General features: G+C 41.3%; 1 protein-coding gene across 2 annotated transcripts in view; it reads left to right on the forward strand.

Moving 5' to 3' along the window:
* Positions 1-4,871: 4,871 nt before the first annotated feature.
* RNF122 (ring finger protein 122) overlaps positions 4,872-17,687 on the forward strand; it is a 33,785-nt gene continuing 20,969 nt past the window's right edge. For both annotated transcript variants that reach the window (XM_032229911.1, XM_032229912.1), the window contains exon 1: positions 4,872-5,209. In XM_032229911.1, coding sequence (XP_032085802.1) covers positions 5,185-5,209 — 25 coding nt within the window. In that variant the 5' untranslated portion in view covers positions 4,872-5,184. The remainder of the gene's footprint in view (positions 5,210-17,687) is intronic.

Here is a 17,687-nt window from a genome sequence, read left to right on the forward strand (position 1 = left end):
GTTTTGTCGGCGCATTGTTATGGATGCGTTTATGACGCCGCGGTTTTCTCGGTGCGGTTTTGTCGGCGCGCTTTTGTCATGCGCACATTTGTCGGATCACGTATGAATCCAGTTTGTGTAGGCACAGCAGAGAGGATGGGACATTCGGAGGGATAGGAACACTCCTGTTTCTTGGGTACCTCTTGGGACTTGTAGGAGAAGTATGTTAGTTCATGGTGGCAAAAGATGTTACTAAAGCCCTAATTTTTGGAAGAACCAAGCCCAACACCTGAATTAATAATGCTGTGAAAGATAGCCTTCAATTTGAGTCAAGTTCCAACTCTGTTATTGTTTTTTTTTTAAGTTCAACTTCTATTTGCTATGTAGATACGGATCAGTGGTGGGATTAAAATAATTTAACAACCGGTTCTCTTCCCTAATGACCAGCTGGGTGGGCATGTTCTTGGTTGTCATGTGACTGGGTGGGCGTGGCCAACTCAACGTCCCTCACGTCGATGGGCACTTCGCCTTAGCTGTTACAATGTAATAATGGTTAACCGGAGAGGCAGTTTCTGTAAGCAGGGAAATAAAGATGAGGCTAGAAAACCAGGGACTCAGCATCTCAGTCCTTCCTTTTTTCCTTCACCAACATTGAAGCATGTGATCACCTTTTCTTTTCAGGACTCAAGCCATGTGGTCCTGTCCTCCGTTAAACCATCTTTCCAAGCAGCCTCCATGTCTCCAGTGTCTTTTTTCCCCACTTGGAGAACCCAGAAGGACATTTCTTTCATCACTACCAAATCCTCATCCCTGCTATAGAAGGTTAACTATAGGGTCAGACTCCTTCCAAACTACTTGAAAAAGTTATATACACAAACAGATATACACAAAGATTTTAGCCCTGTACACTGCCATTGACCAAATATAGCAATCAGAGAGCAGATTTTAAAGAATTGGGGTTATCAGTCCAGACAAAATTGCCAAGGAAAGAATGATCAAAGGCTGCTGATCCCAGTAGTTTATATTACATTATATTTCAGCTAGAATTAAAGGCAGCATATCTTAAATACTGATTGTCTGCCTTCCCGACTAAAGATCCATTAGGCTGGACTCTGGAAAAGCTACATTGGCCTTATATCATAATCTAAACTTGGAAACATAAATTGGGAAATTTGGAAGAAGTTCTCCGAACTGCTTAGAAAATTAACAACTGGTTCTCCCGAATAGGTGAGAACTGGCTGAATCCCACCACTGATACAGATTTTATTCTTCTAGCAGGAATATAGAAACAATCTGCCAACACCATCTTCTCAGATGTTTTTCAACTGCTTTGTGGTCTCTTTTCTAAGCATTTACCAATTCTGACTTGGTAACTTCTCAAAATCAGCTCAGGTTTGGTAATTCTGTCATTCCTGCAATGATTTTACTTGTCATGTCTTTTCCAGCCCTTTCCTTCATGTTTAGATAAGCTTTTAATCACAGTTGGGGCAAAAACCCTGATAGGAATAACTTTTTAAAAAGTATCTCTAGAGTCACTGCATCAATCAAATTATTTTCTGTGGTAATTTAAAAAAAAGAGAGAACTAATCACACAGAGCTATCTTAGCTGTTGGTAGATGAATATCACTGTGAATTGGTTTTAAATGCTGCAGGAACCATCTGAGACCTGCCTATACATTAGAATGTATGAGACATAAATATGTATATATATATATATAAATAAAATATGAGAGACCAGGGATTTGATTTCAGGGCAAGTGAACCCATCTCAAAAATTTTATCATCTTCTCTTAAATATAATTTTGCCACATGAAAGATTCAATGTACAAACTATTCAGTCGTGACCTTGAGAAAAAAGATATCATGATTTAGGCCTTTTAAAAATTATTAATGCAATGCTTGCACTCCAATCTCCTCAAAATTCTTTCCTCTTATTTCTCTCTTTTGCCAGAGTTGGTGATGATGATTTCCCCCCCAAAATTATTGAACCCTTGTAGTGCACATGTCTAGAGATAGATGAGATTCCCTGCCTTTGTGACTATAGTTGATCCATCCAATTTTCAACCTTCCTTCAGTTCTCCCAAACATGCACATCCCTCCAATGTGTGGGTCCCCAAAACCACTATTTCCCTTCACCTTTCTCCTAAAAAAGCCATGTCTTGCACAATACATAAGCAGCAATCACAACCAGGCTGAGAAAGTGGATGCCAGACAGTGCTGCACAGTTTTCAGAACGAGGCTAAGCAAATGGGTTTAGAAACGGCAAAGAAAGATAACAGAATAACACCATTGGAAAGGACCTTGGAGGTATTTTAGTCCAACTCTCTGCTCAAGCAGGAGACCCTATACTATTTCAGACAAATGGCTGTTCAGTCTCTTAAAAACCTCCAGTGTTGGGGCACAACTCCTGAAGGCAAGTCGTTCCACTGATTAATTATTCTCACTATCAGGACATTTATCCTTAGTTCTAGGTTGGTCCTCTCCTTGGTTAGTTTCCATCCATTGCTTCTTGTCCTGCCATCTGGTGCTTTGGAAAATAGGTTGACCTCATTTTCTTTGTGGCAGCCCCCTAGTTATTGGAAGACTGCTATCATGTCACCCCTACTCCTTCTCTTCATTAAACTAGAGTCTAGACATACCCAATTCCAGAAAGCATTCTTCGTTATGTTTTAGTCTCCTAATCATCTTTGTTGTCCGTTGGAATAGAATATAAACAAGGGGGAAAGGATTTAACAAATTACATGGCTTCATGGTGGTGACCTTTCTCCGTGTTTATTCTGCAGCTCATTAGATGGGGCACCATTGTTTGTCAAAGCTGAGATGAGCAAAGTGTGACCCAACCAGGTCAGATTTGTTTGATGGTGGATTACAGTTGCAGCCCACTAGGTAGAGGAAAGTGCAAGGTCTTCTAGGAAGGGGTTGACGTGACCCGTCAAAACCGCGGAGGACAAAATCGCGCTCGACGAAAGTGCGCATGTGACGTCATCACAGCGCGACGAAAAAAATTAAAAATTGAAATAAAATTAAAATTAAAGCAAGCCGATTCACATAAAGGTAAGGGTTAGGTTTAGGGTTAGGTTAAGGGTTAGGGTTAGGTTTAGAGCGTTAGGGTTACGTTTAGCGTTAAGGGTTAGCGTTAGGTTTAGCGTTACGTTAACGGTTAGGTTTAGGGTTAGATTTAGGGTTAGGTTAAGGGTTAGGTTTAGGGTTAGGTTGGGGGGGTTAGGGTAAGGTTTTCGCTTTATTTTTACATTTTTCGATCACAGCGCGATGTTTTCGTCGCGCTGTGATGACGTCAAATGCGCGCTTTCGTCGAGCGCGATTTTGTCCTCCGCGGTTTTGTGGTGGAACCAGGGGTTGATCTCAGTGAACAGTTTGGCTTTCACATGTGGTGTCTGTCATCATTTGTTACAGTGAAGAATCTTCCGTTTCAGGACATTTCAGGCAGTTACTCCTTTCTACCCTGTAGTCCACTGATTTGAGGGGATTCGGTTAGTCTTGTTCGACATATTTGCAGGAAAGACCATGCCAAACATCTTCTTCACTAGGTCTGAGAAATATCTACCTGGCACCCTGTAGCAGGCATCAGCAACGTTCTGATTTCCACCAGCTCCTTTGAGATCTGCCAGCTTCCTTTCCACCTCTTCACTTTTAATCCATGGATTTTGCAAACTTCTATCTTATGGCCTCACCTTGAGTCCCCTGGAAATACAAGAGTTATGATTGTATAATTTAAAAAATGGCAGCTCAAAGTGTTGAAAGAAATGTCCTTTTCGGGCTCCAAGTGGGGAAGCTCCAAATGGGGAAGAAGACACTGGAGACATGGAGGCTGCTTGGAAAGATGGTTTATTGTTGGACAAGGGCCCATGGCTTGAGCCCTGTACAGAAAAGGTGATCACATGTTTCAATGTTGATGGAGAAGAAGAGAGAAGGGCTGAAGAAGGGGCTTGCTAGGCTTTTTATACCGTTTAGTCCCACCTCTGTTTCCTGTTCCTGTGTAAGAAATGTATTCTGACTGGTTGTCAGACTCCCATGGTGCCATGCAGGGGGCTACTCTCTAGGCTGTGATGAGTTCTCAGTTGCCTTGTGGTCAGTTGAGTAATATCCCTTCCCCCTACAGCTGCAGTGAGGAGAAGTCTTTATTATGTAAAGTGGGCTAGCCTGGCCATCTTAATGGCCCATTAGCTGGGGATGGGCAGAAAGCTATAGGCAACTATTCTGTCTTTTGAAACATGTTTCTTTTCACATCCAGAGAAACATTCTGCCTTTTCAATATTTCCTAGGATATTTCATTTTTCTGGGAGAGGGCTGGATGATAACTTCCCACAAAAGGAACCCTGGACTTGGTTTGGAAGTGTGTGCACCTCCAGGGGGGAAAAAAGCAAATGGAGAACAGGGAGAGTAGTCTGAGTCAATTAATGGGACGCAGGTAACGTATTGTTATTGTGCGGGAAAAGATGAAGGATGCAACCCTCTTTGTCTTGTACAGAATAAAGGAGGAATAGAAATCTAATAAAGGAAGGAAGCGTCGCCTGGTCCCTTGAGATGAAGAGCTGGAAATGGGATCCTTTTAAAATATTAATAAAATCGGGATTCTCCATCAGCCAAGTCCTGCCTTCCGTCCAGGCTACCTGCACCGCGAGCGATCCTAAGCGCAGCCACGACTGATCAATCTTTTCTTTCTTTCTTTTTTTTATAATCCCCATTCTTCGTTTCTTCCTCTTTTGGTTCGCAACGCTATAGGCTGGAGCCACGTTCCAAGCCAGCCAATCCCGACCCACTGCTTGCCTACTTCCAAAGCGAAAATGCTAATCGGCTCCTCTCGTCGAGAGCCCCGATTGGATGGCTGACTGGGAAGGGGGCGGGATTGACCAGGGGGAGGGTCGGTTTCGGAAGCCGTGGTGTTGGACGCAACCCTGAGAAAGGAGCTGCACCTCGGGTCGCTCGCTCGCTTGCTCCGCCGTTGCTCGCTTCGGATTGAGCCGTCCGCAACAGCCGTCCGCGCCCGAGCTGCAATCATCTCCTTCGGAAAGTCTGCCGCGGGGAAGGAGGATTCCCCGCGATTGGAATGCTGCGGCTCGTTCCGAGGCTGGGTGGAGGACGTGGGCAGAGCGCCTGGTAAAGCGAGATTGTCATAGGCTCCCCGCGCAGTTCGGGGTATTGTTTCGCCTTTCGTTCCGCCAAGCAGCTGCTCTGGGGCCTCTGATGCACCCCTTCCAGTGGTGTAACGGTAAGCCCGCTCGTTCCTCGGCCGGGATGAGGAAGGGCAAGCAAGCCCCCTCGCGAGTCTCCCGTGAAAATACCCTTCTCTGCCCTCCGTCCAGATTCACTCGTGGGAGAGAGCTTCTCCTTTATTGGCAGAGCTGCTAGCCCAAAGGGGGTGTGCGGACTCTTCTCCCTCCCCCGCCGCTGTATTTAGGAGATCAAAAGGGGAGCTGCTGCGGGTGGAGAGAAGAATGAGGAGTCCGCCCCTTCCAGAAGCGGATCGGTCGGGCTGTTCTTTGTCTCCGCTTAAGGAAACAGCACCGCCTTGAGGTTCCCAAACCCTTCAGAACAGCGAGGCTGGAGTGGATCGATGCGTCGCCGAACCGACGCGGTTGAATGTCTTTGTTGTGGGTCTTCATCTAGTGTGGCAGGGTTAGGGTTCCCTCTCCCTAATATCGGAGGGCAGGTACTTAAGTTCCTTTCCACCCTAAACACTGATTTGCGTGGAATCCGCGCGACCCTGCCATCAGAGCCTCTGAAGCCAATCCTGTGGGATAGCAACCTTACTGGGTTAGGATTGCAAAATCCGTTCGCCCCGGCACATGAAACCCACATCAAAAATCTGCTTGGTTGGTTTGCGCAGTATGGGAGTTCTTGGATTGGGTGCCCTGGTGTTTATCTTGGTTTATTGTTAGCTGTGCAAACCCAACCTCTTGGTTGGGTCAGTACAAACTATGTTAATCCAGTAACTGGGTTCTGTTGTAAAGTACAGGAAGGTGATCAGATCATTTAGTCAGTTCCATTGGGTGCACATTGTACCCTGTTGAATAGTATCTAGTGCTGCCAGTTTTGGACTACAACTCCCATCAGCCACGACCAAATATTTAAAGAATGTGAACACTGAAATAAAAGATGGACATGAGGCTGCAGGCTCCTTGCTCCAATTCTTTTCCTTAATATCATTTAGTTCCTCTTGATAAAAACAATAAAGCTGGATTTTCTTACAGAGAATTATGTGCAAAACTTTTTCTCCCATCAAACAAGACAGCAAAGCCAAGACTTAAATATATGTTTGAACAATATAATAAGGATTACTTAAATTTGAGAAACATGATAGAGATTACTAATATTATTATGAATTGGGTTAACATGAATGATACCCAGAACCAACTCTGTTCACACACAGTATAAATGTATAACTTAAAAAAGTAATACAAATATATTTAAAAAAAGATGGTTCCAATTCTGACTTTTAAAAATTAGGACTTCAAATGCTCTGCCTGGAATGGTCAGATCTTTGTTTATTTTCAGTCTCAAAATGGCAATTGGACAATAAGAACAGCAAATGGGGATCTAATGATATCAGCCAATCTTGTGAATTTTATCATGGTACTTGCTGCTTAACTACTATCCTATATTCACCTCCAAAAAGTTGCTGAGCTGATCCCATTTTGTGGATGTTTTTACTCCAAGGAAGATTGCTTGGCTGGCTGGCAGGCACATTCCCTTTGCTCAAACTTTTTGCGTTAGGCTTTGGGATGTTTCAAATGAGGAGAGGCGGGTAAAAATGAATCCATCTTGGCTGAAGACACAAAGAAGCAGAAAAGTCTCCTGCCTTGAACAGTTTAGTAAAACCCTATTTTGCATGTTGCATTTTGTGGGACGGTTAAGATTGGTTCCCTTCAGAAGCCTAGCAGATGGTGACTGCTTTTATCATGGTTAATTAAAAGGGTAAAGCTGTGCTTGGGATGAATTACTTAAAGCAGCTTTTGTTGTGTGGCTTCCTTCTTCATTTCCTCTTTTTTAACCCTCCTTCATCTCGCCTCTCTATTTCATGAAATTTAACAAACCTGCAATCTCTGAGCCATGTGCTTCCCAGAAAATGGCAGGGAAAGGAATCAGGAGGAGAGGTGGTCTATATTTTGAGTATCCACAAAGACACAGAAGTCAAAGTCAGAGACTCAGTTAACCTCTTCTGCTTTGCTTGAAGCAAAGTCAGCTTCTTCCACCACCTGCAGCCTCATGGATAGGATTAGAACAAAACTGGGTTAGGACAAAAATCCCATCTCCCACTGTCAGGACTATTTGCAAACAAGATGCAGTAAACAAAGTATGCTTTGGAATCTTTTCAGTAAAGTCTAAATAAAACGGAGTTGCTTTTCAATTGTAGGTTTGCAGGTCTGTTAGCTAAAACAATTCCATTTTTTTTCTTAGTAGGACATGCTACTTAATCAAGGACTAATTTCTATGTTAATCAAGGACTATTTCTATTCCTCCAATTTTGATGGTGGCCCAGCTAATAATGCTTGAACAATCTTCCTCCTCCTCCCTTTTTCTTCCTCTTCTTTTTTGAATGATACAAATATTAAGAGCTATTACATGATCAGGATTATGATCTGTCACTATATATGTGTTTCATGTACAACAATCCTACAAGGTAAGCAGGTTATTTCTCGTTATTGAAGACAGGGATAAATATGTAAAAATTTCATTTTTTTTTAAAAGAAAAAGAAATAATATGAGCTTATCAAATAAGGCAAATTTTTTCCACAAAGGGGATGAAAATAAACAAAGATTTGACCATTCCAGGCAGAGCATTTGAAGTCCTAATTTTTAAAAGTCAGAATTGGAACCATCTTTTTTTAAATATATTTGTATTACTTTTTTAAGTTATACATTTATATTGTGTGTGAACAGAGTTGGTTCTGGGTATCATTCAGGTTAATCCAATTCACAATAGCAATATTAGTAATCTCTATCATGTTTCTCAAATTTAAGTAATCCTTATTACATTGTTCAAACATATATATTCAAAAAATGCCTAACTCCTCATCTTTATCTCTACCTTCATCTATATCTTTCTTGTTCTATCTAAACATTATTCTATTATATATGAACACATTTAACTAAGTTTCATTTATATTGATCCAGTTTACACTAACCTTATTAATAATCTATCACATTTATCAAGTTTATATAATCCTCATTATTTATACATCTCTTTAGTACTTCAATTCTTATCCATTTTTCCATTTTAATCCAATTCAAAATAATAGTGTGAACAAAGTTAACTAGATATCATTCATGTTGATACTTTACATTAAAATTATTATCTCTATCACATTAAATTATATAGTCTTGTGACATTGTTAAAATATACATTGAAAGAAAAATATCTAACATCTGTAAACTTCTATTATTTTTATTCATTCTATAAGCAATTTGTCTTTTAATATTTCCCCTATCTAATTTTATTTCTGCCTCTCTAGCTTATAATAGGCTAATTTAATATTTAAAGGGCATTTTTTTACCTAGCATCTCTTCTCTTTTTTAGTGCTTCAATTCCTATCCATTTTTTAATTCTGCTCCCACACTCCTCCTTTTTATCTCTATTTCATCTATCTCTTTTTTTGTTCACTCCTTTCTCCCAGTAAAATCTTATACTGCCACTTCTCCCAATTATCTGCCCTTGTCCTGATCTCCTTATCAAAAGTATCTTCCTGCCTCTCCTATTGTTGATTTATCTGTTTTGTTTTCTTCAATATTTCTTCCTTTGTCAGCTGATTTGTTAGTCCCCTTTTTTGCTTCAGTCTTGGTTTATTTGTTGATATAGCCAATCCTTCTCTTCTTTCCGCTCCTTTTGCTTGTCCTTCATCTGGTTTTCCTCTTCATCAAGATGTTGCTTTATTTGCTGATTTTTCTGATCCATATTTTTTTTCCTGTTCATATTCTATTTGCTGACAAGTGATCCATTATTTCCCCCAGTTCATGTACATTTTGGTCTTTATTTCTCATTATTTGCAAAATACGGTCTGTTTTCTGATCCATTCCATCAATTAAGTTCAAAATATTTTGAAACACCAAGGCCATCTGATTAAAAAGTTCTCTCATTCCCAGGGCTGTTCCTTCAACTCCAGCCATAATGACAATAACCGTAGGGAAAACAATCATGCCATCAATCAAATCCAACATCCAGGGAGTTCAAGATCATGGGAGTATGCTTTGATAAATAAGATTCTCCTCTCCAAGAATTGGAACCATCTTGATGGTGTGAAACAAGAGTTGCCTTCTCTTTTTATCTCTCAGGCTTCTCACTTTTAACAGCTACATATCAGACAGGAACACCCTGGTTCCTTCCATGCTGAAAGCAATTGTCATCTATTCCACTTGGGACATCAATTTTGATCCTTGGGTAATACTAAGACACAGAAACAATTTGTAGTTTTAAACATTTTAGTGGGAAGTAAGCAAAACTGGTAGGATTCTTTGTACTCACCTACAAAGTGAGCTATGAAGAGAAAGTTGCCTAGAGTAAAACTATAATTAACTTGTTCTTGGAGATTCTCAATCATCCAGGTCATGATTGTCCCACAGGTGCTGTTCAAAAACCAATGGGACTTTAATACAATACAATACAATAGCAGAGTTGGAAGGGACCTTCGAGGTCTTGTAGTTCAACCCCCTGCCTAGGCAGGAAACCCTATACCATTCCAGACAAATAGCTATCCAACATCTTCTTAAAGACTTCCAGTGTTGGGGCATTCACAACTTTTGGAGGCAAGCTGTTCCACTGATTAATTGTTCTAACTGTCAGGAAATTTCTCCTCAGTTCTAAGTTGCTTCTCTCCTTGATTAGTTTCCACTCATTGCTTCTTGTTCTACCCTCAGGCGCCTTGGAGAATAGTTTGACTCCCTCTTCTTTGTGGCAACCCCTGAGATATTGGAACACTGCTATCATGTCTCCCCTAGTCCTTCTTTTCATTAAACTAGACATACCCAGTTCCTGCAACCGTTCTTCATATGTTTTAGTCTCCAGTCCCCTAATCATCTTTGTTGCTCTTCTCTGCACTCTTTCTACAGTCTCCACATTTTTTCTACATTGTGGTGACCAAAACTGAATGCAATATTCCAAGTGTGGCCTTACCAAGGCATTATAAAATGGTATTAACACTTCACGTGATCTTGATTCTATCCCTCTGTTTATGCAGCCTAAAACTGTGTTGGCTTTTTTGGCAGCTGCTGCACATGGCTGGCTCATATTTAAATGGTTGTCCACTAGGACTCCAAGATCCCTCTCACAGTTATTGCTATTGAGCAAGGTACCACCTATACTGTACCTATGCATTTCGTTTTTCTTGCCTAAATGTAGAACCTTACTCTTTTCACCATTGAAAAGAGTTTTTCAGTCTTTTTAATCATCTTTTCTCAGTTTTTCTCCTTGAAGATATTTCATTTCTCATCCAAGAAGCTTCTTTGGTTCAACTGAAGAATTGAAGAAACCTCTTGGATGAGATGTGAAACGTTCTCAAGGAGAAAAACCAAGAAAGTCCAGTTGCCTTTTGAACAGCACTGCTGGGACAGAATTAAAATGATAGATGTCCAGCAGCAGACACTCATGAGGCCAGACAGTATACACATATAATCAGTTCTTTAGTTTGGGGTTATGGTAGTATCTGATTGATTCATTGAATAATAAATCATGACTTAAAAGTATGAGTCTGCCAGGCCAGATTCACGCATACCTCTAAGCTGGTATGAGTATCCTTGGAAGTGAGAGTGTGTAGGGCTTGTATTATGCCAACATTTTTTTAATCCAGAAAAGACTACATACAACTTCCAGAGATCAAGACAGTGGCAGTGACTCTTTCACTAAGGATTGGTAATCAGATCAATATCAAAACTCTCTATGGTTGCTTAAAGGCGGGAAATGGTTCTCCTCTTATAGATTATCCTTTGTCTATCTGGTGAGGCTCTTGGAAATAAAGTCCTGGATAAAACATTTTGGCAGCATCTAAGGAGTTATGAATAATTGAGCGCCCTGTTCTGGAGATTGTAAAACTGAAAGACTGGGGAATAAATGGGCTTTTAAGAAATAAGATGAAGCTCAGTGATAAAACAGCAGGTTTCCAGGGTAGATCTTGGCTTCTCTAGATCAAAAGGGTCAGACAGTGGGAAGATCTAAGAGCTGCTGCAGTTGAAAGAGTTAGAATTGGGTCAAGTTGGCATAATGCACTTTCCAAAATGCCAAGATAAGGAATTACTACAACCAGGCCAAAGGACATTTATCCATTGTATCTTGATTTACATTGCTCTTTGTCCAAACAAGCTATTCAGCCCCTGAGTTTTACAAATAAATATAAATATGGACTGTTTTCAAAGCTAGGATATATTGAACTTGAAGGACAAGAGTCCTTCTCTGAGGTAATGGCTAGTTTTAAAACCTTTGATAGATAAATAAATAAATATAATTTGTGGAGTGCCACAGTACTAGGCATCTCTACTAGGAAGTCACTTCTCCCTCGATAAAGTCAGAGGAGACTTGGTCCTTTTGCTAGAAGATTGGAATGTTCAGTTGAGGACTATCCTGATCCATTAGGGAATGGACTTCTCACCTCCTAAGATTTTTCTCAAGAGGTGAGATTTGCTTTAGGGAAATCAAGATGCGTCACCTGTCCACCCATAGACAAACCTACTGCATCTTTTTTCAGGCTTTCTTTTTTAAAAGCCTATGGTTCATTCCTGGCATTGCAGCATAGTGACTCTATCTTTGAATTTGACATTTATTCCATCTTAGTTTGGAATCAGTTATGCTTAAGCTGTTTCCCTGAAGTTTACATGAAATTACTGTTTGGATGATTTAATCTGTTTATGTTTTTCTGGGTAGGAATGCTTGGAAGTGGCCTTGCAAATAACTATCAATTGAGGTTCCACCCCCCCACATTCTGTTGGACAGAACCAACTGTTAAGATTGCCGCCCTTAACCCCAAATTTGTCCGTTTCATTCTAGAAAAGAAGGAAGGCGTGGGAAAGAAGAAGTAACACAGGAATGCTCAATTACATATTGGTTGCAGTCATGCTTTGCAATAAGCCATACTATGGCATTTTGGTTTTGATTTACTGGTCTGAGCAAGCCCAGCCCCTGTGCTTTTTGATTCACTGGCACATCTGAATCATGCTCCTGTCATTAACTATGCCAAGATCAATTTCTAGTCTCTTGGCAAGATCAATGTGCACAGATGCTTTGTAAAGTCACTTGGGGACAAGATCAACTTAAGGGCAAGTTTGCCTTTACGGTTTACATCAAAATTGTACAGCAATTTCAGTTACCATCTTTTTTTCTTAAAGGTGATAAATAATGGAGGACAGACTATGCCAAAGCAATCAGGCAAATGTCAGAATCCAAAACAAAAGAAAAAAGACATTTGAACTCTCCATAATATGTTACTCTACACATTGCTGACCTGAAAGGAACTCTATTTTCTCCTAATTAACCTACTTTTAAGAGAATCAGGGTTGGAGGAAGGTGGTATCTTAAATTTTCTGGAAATGTAGAAAAAGAAAGATATACATTTTCAAACTTTCATTTAGGAGAGGCTAATGTTACATTCCGTTCCTTTACCCTGAATTTCACACGATAAACTTTATTGTTGCTATTAAATCATGTAGACAAACTGTGTTGAGACTGGGAAAAGAAGGAAACTCCTTCTTGTTCCTTGATGCTCTACTGATGAGGCAGCCAGCTTCTGGGCTCCTTCTTGCACACCAAGCAGCCAAGTTTCCATCCGTGCAATCCTCAGTGGACAGTCTTAGGCACCAGGTGGTGGAAGAAATATCAGCCAGAAGTTAGTAAACCACCTATCAGTAACAATTTTAGGCAGCTAAATGGAGAAATAATCTGGTTTCTTCTAATCCTTCTCAACCACTACCTTCTCAGCCTCCCCTGTTAGACCATCTTGTCCATCCACCCCCAATCTTCCTGGTAGCCTATCCTTCTCCTTCTGCCTCCTTGGCTGCTTATGTCCTTGGGGTTTTGCTCTCTTCATTGCCTGGAACAAAATAGCTATTTTACTGCATGCATGGATAAAGACACCTGAAAAACGCATATTTTGATTGGGGCATAGAGTCTGCCTGGAATGTTTTTCTGGCTCCTGCTGGTGGATCATTGCTGTTTGTGCAGGCAGAAGGGAGGGAGATAGATCAATGGCATGATGTATTGATGCAGCAAGGAGCATATGACAAATCCTCTACTCAATTGGGCTCTTCTATTTTATTACTTACAGTTATTATTTATTATTTACCTGTCATCCTTGACTGCATAATGAATGAACAAGAGAAAGTTTCCTCTTGCTGTCTCCTTGGGAGCAGTAGTGGAACAGACCCAGAAAGGAAAGAAATGTGATTTTTATTTGTGTGTGTGTGTGTGTGTGTGTGTGTGTCTGTGTGTGTATTATGTCACAACCCCTGGTATGCCCAAATATGGGAGGAAGCAGTATGAGAGCCTGTGGCTTAATGGCTAATACAACTGCCTAATATGTAATACAGCACAGGTTCAAATCCCAGTACGGTTATGGCTAGCTGATGAGAGCTAAATAGCTTGAAATAGATCTATACTAGTCTCCCTTTATTTATTTATCACCACAAATGCAACATACATTAGATAGATGATAGATAGATAGATGATAGATAGATAGATAGATAGATAGATAGATAGATAGATAGATAGATAGATAGATAGATAGATGATAGATAGATAGATAGATAGATAGATTGATAGATTGATATAGATATAGATATATAGACATATATAGATAACACAAAAGATGGTAGGGGAAACCAACCTGCTAAACCTACATCCTTCTGATAAGACTGTCTTCTTCAAAATAAAACAACTTTCCCACTTCTGGTTTGGTATCAGAAGCAGTCATTTCAGTAACATCTCTCTTTATGGAATATAATAACTATTTTAGTCTAAGTGTCAGTGTTTCTCAACCTTGACAACTTTAAGATGTATAGACTTCCGTTCCCAGAATTCAAGCTTGCTATGGGATTCTGGGAATTGTCATGCATGCATCTTCAAACTGCTAACCTTGAGAAAAATTGCTCTGTATCTTTCAAATTCTCTTCCAACTCCTCCAACTTAGGAGATCGTGTATTCCTTAAACAACCATTCCCCAGTCAGGTATTTGCTACAGGTGCTGGGCCTTTGGCCATGTTGATCTAGATTTTGGAGAACCATAATCCCAGTTGGCTTGGATGTTTTCTCTGAATGCAATTTCCCCTTCTCAGAATCATTGTAGAGGTGATCTTAGGGAAAACAGGAAATGGTTCAGATGTGAAATAGACTTATCAGTCTTGCTCAACTATGATTATTCTGATAGGCAGCAAATTTGATTTCATTGTAGCAATCTAATATGAGAACAGGCAACAATGTTAACAATGTAAGTTATATAAATTAATAATAATGACAATGCAATAAAAATGAAGAAATAGAGGGGAAAGGCCTCGAAAGTTAGCTTATTTACGGGATACTTTCAAAAAAAGTAATATTGCTGTTCCTTGCCCTTTTTTTGAAGAATTTAAAAAATCACATTTGAGAAGCAATTCATGGAATTCTGTAAACAGTATTCGCTTCCTTTTTGATTTTCTGTGTCATTGGATGCTATCAGAGCTTCATGCTTTTATTATATTGGCAAGACCTGGCAATCGAATGATGCAAGACACCAAATTTAGTGCTTGGTTCATTCATAAACCAAGTCATCCGACATGTGATGTGTCTGTGTGAAAAAGTAAACACCCCCCCTAGATTCATTGACTGGTTTGCAGAATTCTAACTACAACCAACCCAACCTTTAATAAGCATTTTCGGAGGTGTCCCTTACACGAACAACATTGTTGTTGTTTGTCTCAGTTTAGGATCCTAAGAGACCAATTTACCAGGAATAAGAACTTTCCCAGAGATTATTAATTTTCTTTAAAATACAAACCGTGGGACTTTGTTCCTGCAAAATTTCCCACCTTTCCAGAACTTCAGAAGCAGCAAATAGCAGTCAAGCTAAAATACAATTGTTGGAGCTAAAGAAACTGTCAAGAAGTACTCGGATGGGTGTTGGCAACCCAAGCTGCATGTGGCGCTCTCTCCTGCAGCTCCCTGCAGACCCAGTCGTGCAATCTGATCTCTGCCCCAAGACACTGGCACAACCTGGCTGTGGCCAATGCCAACCTCTCTAACACCAGGGCTGGCAGGGTGGGAATGGGATCCAGGAGGAGGGTAAGACGGAAAGGGGGACAAGTCTGCAGCTGAGCCATGGCGGCGGCTTTGCTGAAGACAACCCTCCTCTTCACATGACCCCCCCCCGTCTGGCTGTTGCGGGACCAGGAGGGTGTGCACGAGTGGGAATACCCTCCTCAAGCGAACGGCCGGGCCCTGCCAAAATGCAGCAAAGACGTGTGGAGCGGGTGGGTTGACTGGCTTGACGGGTGAGTGTCTTTGGCGAGAGCACTCCGGCTTTCTCCGAGCCTCATCCCTGGGGTGGGTGTTCAAGGTTCGGCGGGGCCATCCCCCTTTTCCCGTGCTCTGAGCTTCTTTACTCCTCCAGTGGAGTTGATTGAAAAGCAAGATTTAAAGCCACCTGGAGGATACTTTCAATCAACACTGCTGGTGGCACTGCTCCACTCGCTTGAGGAGGGCATCTCCATTCCTCTGCGCCCCCCTGACCCTGCAACAACCAGCCAGGGGGCTGTGTGAGGAGAAGGAGGAGGGTTGTCTTCAGCGAAGCCCTGGCTCGTGCTCCCTCCTCAGCCAGCCCGGATTGCCAAAATGTTGCAAGAAGAAAGAAAAAGAGTAGCAAAGAGCCCCAAGGAGAGCTCGCCAAGTTGGCCCAGCCTTGGCTTTCTGAGAGAGAGATAAACAACAGAGAGACAGAAAGACAGGGTGGGGGGGAGAGAAAGAGAGAAGAAGAGGAGGAGGAGGAGGAAGAAGAAGAAGATGAAGAAGAGAAATGAGAAAATGATGGAGGGAGAGTGAAAGAGGAAAAAGAGACACAAAAGAGAGAAGCTGGAGGGAGAGAAGGAGAGACAGGGAAAATAGAGAAACAAATGAGAGAGAAGTGGGAGAGAAAGGAAGGAAGGAAAGAAAGGGAGAGGAAAAAGAGAGAAAAACAGAAATGGGAGAGAGTGGGAGAGAGAGAGATCCATTTTCCACAGAAGACACCAGGAGCCACAAAACCTGGGTAGGCATGGCTGGGGGGGAGTGTCATGTGACTGGGTAGGAGTGACATTGAGTTAGCCACACCCACCAAAAGTTTTGTGGCTCCCGGTGTTTTCTGTGGGAAACGGGTCCAAATGGCACTTTGAGTGTTTAAGGTTGCAGACCCATCTACTAGGAGATAAATCAAACTTTTTTTTTTATTTCACAAAGATTTTTAAACATAGGTTCCTCTTTGAGCCAGTCAATAGCAGCTTTCAAATAACTTGAGCAAATCATGCCCTCTGCAAGGCATTTTGATTTTCAATTTACTTACTCCAGTTGGAGACCTTTCATATAATTTTAATAAAGAAAAGTAAAAAAAAACATGTATTAGAGTGGAAATGAACTCCAGGAATGCTGTTGTCATAGGTGGTGGCCATAATTTCACAGTTGGTTCTACCTAGTGGTTGTGGGAACCTACCATTAGTGGGATACAGGACAGGATTAAGGCCAGAAGGATATCAGAACTGATTCTAAGTTTTGGCCTTTTGAGACTCTTCTTCCTAGCAAAGCTCTGCGATGGTTGGGAGAAAGTGAGCTGTTCACTTCTCTGTTTTCATTTCATCAGCCTGCAAATTGGCTTTTGCTACCAAGGTGACTCCCCAACACCACTGAGGAAGAAGCAAGAATGTAGAAGCTCATCCAAGGGAAACTGTTTTGGAAAAGGCAAGGAAGTCTCATTGGGTTTGGGTTTTTGTGCAAAATAAGGTCTTTTATCAAAGGAGAACCCTTCTTTCCCTCTTGCTTTGGGGCTCAGAGCATTCCTGCACTCAGCACCTCTTTAAGTACACCAGTTCTCCTTGCATTTAAAATTCCTGCCTTATTTCTGCCACCTCCACCCTCTTTGGGGAAAGCAGAGGTCAAATGCTATGTCTACCTATGCTTGTTTGGATAATTAAAACAGTGCATTCATCCTGAAAAAAAATCACCTTTTCTACTCTGTCTGTTGCTTGGTGCTGAATGGCTAGTATTGAATTATCTCTGCTTCAGAATGAAATCTCCTCTCTATATTCATTTTCATGGTTCCACCACAAAATCGCGGTGGACTAAAGCGCGCTCGACGAAACCGCGTACCTGACGTCATCACAGCGCGATGAAAAAAGCACGCTGTGAGCGGTAAAGCTAAAATTAACACGTAAACCTAAACCTAACCCCCCCAAACCTAACCTTAAACCTAACCCTAAACCTAACCCTTAACCTAACGCTAACCCTAAACCTAACCCTAACGCTTAACGTAACCCTAAACCTAACCCTAAACCTTAACCTAACCCTAAACCTAACCCTTACCTTTACGTGAATCAGCTTGCTTTAAAAGCGCTTTTTAAAGCGCCCTTTTTTCTCCGCGGTCATTGTTGTTGCGCTGCTGATGACGTCAGCGACACGCTTTAATCGGGTGCGCTTTAGTGGACCGTGGTTTTGTCGTGCCACGCATTTTCATACCTTGCTTATGGGTTTCTGCCACTAGTCCGGTATTGAT

The sequence above is a fragment of the Thamnophis elegans genome, chromosome 13 (assembly GCF_009769535.1).
Source record: "Thamnophis elegans isolate rThaEle1 chromosome 13, rThaEle1.pri, whole genome shotgun sequence".
NCBI lineage: Eukaryota > Metazoa > Chordata > Lepidosauria > Squamata > Colubridae > Thamnophis > Thamnophis elegans.